At 34.1% G+C, this 5,893-nt stretch overlaps 1 protein-coding gene across 2 annotated transcripts in view; it reads left to right on the forward strand.

The window, feature by feature from the left end:
* STRBP (spermatid perinuclear RNA binding protein) overlaps window positions 1-5,893 on the forward strand; it is a 125,845-nt gene that overhangs the window by 60,309 nt on the left and 59,643 nt on the right. For both annotated transcript variants that reach the window (XM_012664425.1, XM_012664424.1), the window contains exon 2: window positions 4,532-4,698. In XM_012664425.1, coding sequence (XP_012519879.1) covers window positions 4,696-4,698 — 3 coding nt within the window. In that variant the 5' untranslated portion in view covers window positions 4,532-4,695. The remainder of the gene's footprint in view (window positions 1-4,531; window positions 4,699-5,893) is intronic.

Below are 5,893 nucleotides of genomic sequence, written 5' to 3' on the forward strand. Positions count from 1 at the left end.
CCGATTAATTTCTTTCTATTTTTAGTAGAGACGGGGTCTCGCTCTTGCTCAGGCTGGTTTCGAACTCCTGAGCTCAAACGATCCGCCCACCTCGGCCTCCCAGAGTGCTAGGATTACAGGCGTGAGCCACCGCGCCCGGCCTACTTGGAATTTTTAAAGATAGTAAAGTATTTTTAACATTTTCTCCTTATTGCATTTCAGAAAAGTCTTTAAATATTGGACTAATTTTATAGTTTGAACATAGAAAGCATAGTTCTTCAGTTTTGAGATTTGTGCCTTATGAAAGGGTTTAATACTCATACATAAAAGAACCTTGCTTTGTAGACTGAGTAGCCTGACATCTAAAGCCTTTCACCCTTAGAGGTCAGTTTAAAAAGTGATACACTACCACCAAAAAAGCAAGATCCATGAAAGAAAAAAGTTGATAAGTTGGAATAAACTAAAATCAAAAATTTCTGCTTTATGAAAGACACTGTTAAGAGGATGAAAGAACAAGCTGCTGGGAGAAAAATCTTTGCAAAACACATATCAGATAAAGGGCTGGTATCCAAAATATAGAAAGAACTCTTAAAACTAAACAATATGAAAATAACCCAGTTAAAAAATGGCTAGAAAATCTTGGCACCTCACTAAAGAAGATAATACAAGTGGCAAATAAGCATATGATAAAATGCTCAACATTGTATGTTATCAGAGAATTTCAGATTAAAACAACAGTGACATACCACTATACACATATTAGAATGGCCAAAATCAAGAACACTGACAACACCAAATGCTGAGGAGGATGTGGAGCAACAGGAATTCTCATTCATTACTGGTGGGAATGCAAAATGGTATAGCCACTCAGAAAGACAGTTTAGTGGTTTCTTAACAAAACTAAACATACTCTTACCATATGATCCAGCAATTTGCTCTCCTTGGTATTTACCCAAAGAAGTTGAAAACTTATGTCTACACAGAAACACTTACGTATATAGTACTTTATTTATAATTTTCAAAACTTGGAATCAATCAAGACGTCCTTCAGCAGGTGAATGGATAAACTATTGTACATCCATACAATTGAATTATTCAGTGATAGAAAGAAATGAGCTATTAAGTCATGGAAAGACATGGAGAAAGCTTAAATGCTTATCACTAAATGAAATAGACAGTCTGAAAACGCTACATATACTATATGACTCCAACTATGACATTCTTGAAAAGGCAAAAGTATAGACTATAAAAAAAAAAATTGTGGTTACAAGGGGGCTTGTGGGGAAGCGGGGATGGTCAAATAGGTGGACCACAGGGGATTTTTAGGGCAGCGAAACTATTCTATATGATACTGTAGTGGTGGATGCATGTCATTTGTCAAAACCCATAAAATCTACAACACAAAGAGTGAACCCTAATGTAAACTGCGAACTTCGTTAATAATAATATATCAACATTGACTCAACATTGGTAACAAATGTACCATACTAATGCAAGATGTCAATAGTAAGGGAAACTGTGTGTGGTGGGGAGAAAAGGAAATACTCTCCACTAATTTTTCTTATAAATCTAAAACTGCTCTAAAAATAATCTCTGTTAATTAAAAAAAAAACCTCAATAAAAAGTGATACACATGCCTTTACAAAACATTCCACCTGTTGCCTAAAGCTGTTCTAAGTAGAGTACAGCTAGTGTTTTTCTAAGCTTAGTTTTTCAGAGATATGTACATACATCTGATGTGTAAACAAAACATTTCTATTTAACATTAGAAAATTTAAGGTGTGTTTGTTTTTTTCCTGAAACCATTTATTGAGTGTATATTATTTGACAGATATTACTAGGTATTTTTTTTTTAATAACCTGTCTCCTTCGTAGTCACCCCATTGCACAGGTGAAAAAACTCTGGCTCAGATAAGGCAAGTGGCGAAACTGGTACTTTAATCTAAGGCCGATCTGACTCCAAAGCCTGTGTGCTATACAGCCTTAGTAATTCGCATGGACTTATTTTTGAAATAGCTGAAGTTGATCCCATGAAGTAAATAATTGTAAATCTTTTATAGCCAAAATAATATTAAAGAAGATGGTCTGGATCTGAATCTTGGATCTACTGTTTACTTGCTTTTTGATTTTAATTAGGTTATATTATCTCCTTTATGCTTTAATTTCCTTGTGTGTTAAATGGAAACAATATTTGAGATTGTTGTGAGGATTAAATGAATTAATGTATGAAAAGCTCTTAGGCATTGGTGTGCCTGGTACAAAGTTTGAGTTCCATAAATGTTATCTGTTAATTAGTAATGGAATAATTTATCATTTTATATATAAAGGAAACTGAGACCCAAGGAAATTAAGTGACTTTTTGAGTCACATGGCAGAAAAGGTCACATAGGTATTAAATGGCAAAGTTGGCATTTTTAAAATTTCAAGGCCTGAATTTTATCCACTAAATTGACCTTTTTTTCCTTAAAAAAGAGAAATTCTTAAAAAATGTGTTGCAGTTGCTCCCTGTCTGCATATAATAAACCAAATACAATTGGACTTTTTCTCAATCAGATTGATATAGTGGGGGAACAGTATTGATTTACAATTTAGTTTCTAGACCATGCCGTGTCACTGGTTAACTATATGACCATAATGTCTGATTCTGTTTTCATGTGTAAACTGAGGGTAGGGTTGGTCACATGATTTATAAGTTCATTTTACAGCACCAACAGAATGTGATTGTAAGAATCTGTGCTTTTATCATGAATTACTGCACTGTGCTATTATCCTCTGAAGTTCCTAGAGGTTGTTGATGTATAGGTAATGTAGTTACCCTCTATGCTAAATGGCTGCAGAGTACTGTTCTCTTACACTGGTGATTCACAATTTCCCCACTACCTCAGAAAGAAGCTCTTTCTTAGCCTTATTCCCACTCTTTCTGCTTTCAGTCTACTTTCTTAAAATGGTTGATTTATTGGCTTCACACCTTTACAGAGAAAGCTTGTGGACTTGGTTTCAGTTCTCAACTGGACACATAGCAATCCTTTTTGGCTACTGGATTTACAGCTAAGTACTGAATGGTTGAATCCCCAGAATGGAGTAGGGATGGGAATGGGAGATGCTGAAGACTTTAGTTGTGTAGTATGATCTTTATACGGAAGGTACAATTTTAGTGATGAGCATTTTTGAAATACCTCTTACCCTGAGATCTTGTTTTAATCTCTGTTTCTTCACTTGGTTGTACAAAAGGATCCTATGTATTATAGCACTTACACATTCCCTCTTAAATGTGATATGAATAATAACCCAAGTAAGTTCCATTTATTAGAATATGTTCAGTTATATACTTTTTTTTTTTTAATCAAGCTTCACTGGCTTATTTCAGGTAGATTTTGTAAACCAGAGCTAGGGAAAGTGGTTAGAGGATATGAATAGTTTTGCATGTAGGTGATACACAGCTGAGTGTCATTTGACTATAATTGTGGGTCCGTGTTTTCATTTGAAGTACTGAGAAGAATTAAATGTCACATCTGTAATTTTTCTGGTCCAACTAATTTAAAAAGGAATTTATTTCTTTAAGAGAGCAACCAATAATATTAAGAAACTGTTATGGACAAGAGTCTTCTAAGGGTGTTTTCCTTATTTAAAGGAAATTTAAAGGAAAGATATTTAGATGAAGAGGAAGGTATTTTTCTTTGGGTTTTTATATCATATGTGTTATGTAAATTAGTTCCTCTGATATCCATGTAGTGAAAGCATGTGTTCTATTTTGATGATAGCCCTTATTTTTGTGTTTTTCTTTTTTCACTAGCTGGGCTTCTAGTATATAAAGATTTCATGAGTGCTCAGAAGACTTGACTTTTACACTATCTGGAATAAAATAAAATCTTATGAAGGTGGAACAAAGTGGGTAACAGAATGGTAATTAGACCTCTGGGCAGAAATATGCTGTCTAATTCTGGCAAGGCATATCCAGGGGTAATGAAGTTAGGGTCTAGTGAATATTCAGTGGCCTGTGGCATAGCAGTGCATACAGGCTGAGGGGCAAGTGGGGTCTTTTGGGAGTTAGGGGAATAGAGCCAAAAAAGCATTCTGAATTTCAGACCTAAAATAATTAATGAAATAATTAATACTACATGTTGTATCTGTTGTCTAATGGCAGTATCAATGGGAAAACATCATAGCACATTTTCAGGTTTCTTATCTACCGAATTTTCAGATAGGCCTGAGTAATACCAATTTCTAATTGAAAATCTGATGGTTAATTGCAGCATTGTTGCCACCAGTAGTAGTATTACTCTTCCAGCTGGTGCTTCTTAACTGAGTCTGTGTGTGCAAATATGTTTATCTCATTGAGTACAAGTCAGCCAGTTACCACATTGTGGCCACCAGGAGGGTTAACTTTTCTGGCTGTATCACCTAGACTCTTGGGCTCAGGGCTTCAAAGGATGTGTTAGCTTTTTGTTTGAACTGTGGTAATTTTCCTTTATAAACATGTTTATGGGCTTGACATGTGGATTTGAAACTAATTGTAAATAAGCATTTTTGAAATTTCCCTCTTCTCTTACAGGTGTATTCCAGAGAACAGGTCTTCAAACATCTTTGCTGTATTGACGCTGAGCTGTTGGGACTAAGGCTTATGAGGAGGTATTGTCACACAAAACAGTGCCTAGTAAAGACCACAAGAAAGAGGGGAAAGGATCGGAAAAAGAAGCTAAAATACTATAGAAAACCATGGTAGGTTACTATTTATATTTTACTAATTTAGTTACGAATGATTCCAATAATTTAAAAATGGAAATGTTAACAGTGAAGACAAGTGAAAAAACAATGGTGTTAATTTTTGGCTCTATTGCCTCAGATAAAGATGGCACTCTACTATTTAAGCAAAGCAAATGAGTTCAGATTTATTATAAGCCCTTTAAACCACAAGATGGAGCCCCATGAGCTTACAGGTAATAAATTATTAAAACAAAGTAGGGAATGCTCATAAATAATATTTTCTAATAAAACCGGCATTAGCAAACAGATACAAATAACTAGATGACCTTGAACTGGAAATTAAGTAATTTTTCTCTATTCTTCTACCTGAAGTTCAGTTTTTTGCTATGGAAATGAAAAATCCTGAACCAGTCCTTTAATTAGTGATATGAATGGTATAGGAGTTCGTAAAATGTGTGAATGTTTTATTCAAAAACCCACCTCTTTTACATGCTTTTAAAATAATAGGGTAAAGTATCAGGTGTACTAAGGGTACTGAACTGAGTATCAGAAAAACCTTGCTTTTTGTGGAGATTTCAGACTTGAATTTGTGATGGTAGATGAGGTCATAACCTCTGTTACCTAGATTTTTAATTGATAAAATATGCTGAATTTTTTTCCCTTAGTATTTTTGTTCTAGAGGATGTTGTGTGAATTTTCTTCCCTAAGAATAAGTAAGAAAAGGTTTAAAAAAGACGTTACAAGTGGGAGAAAAAGCACAAAATATTAATCATCAGTATGTGTGGAATATGTTGATTAGCAAGTCTGATTGTGTTTCTTTAAATGTTACTGACTTTTTAAAATATTTGTGCCCAGGATTATAACTTGGTCGACTTGCTTTTTAGAGAAGAAATTCTACGAATATTTTACATCTAGATGGTGGACAAGAAATGTTAACTTGGGATTTTCTCTCATTTTAGTTAATATTGGTGAGATGTGAAAAAACCACACTGAGACTGGTGTTTCTTACCACGTGAATTATTTGCCTGTTTAGCTCTTTCCTTATAGTCTTGATATTCTTACAACTAAAAGAAATGCTTTATATATAGTATTTGTCAAAGTTGATGAAAATTCCTTCCCTTGTTTGTTCTTTTTAAATTTAGCTTAGATTTTCCGGTGTAGAAATGTTATATTTTTAAATAATTGTTCAGTATTTTCCAATTTCTCTTTT

This window comes from Propithecus coquereli, unplaced genomic scaffold, assembly GCF_000956105.1.
Source record: "Propithecus coquereli isolate 6110/MARCELLA unplaced genomic scaffold, Pcoq_1.0 Scaffold89, whole genome shotgun sequence".
NCBI classification, from domain to species: domain Eukaryota; kingdom Metazoa; phylum Chordata; class Mammalia; order Primates; family Indriidae; genus Propithecus; species Propithecus coquereli.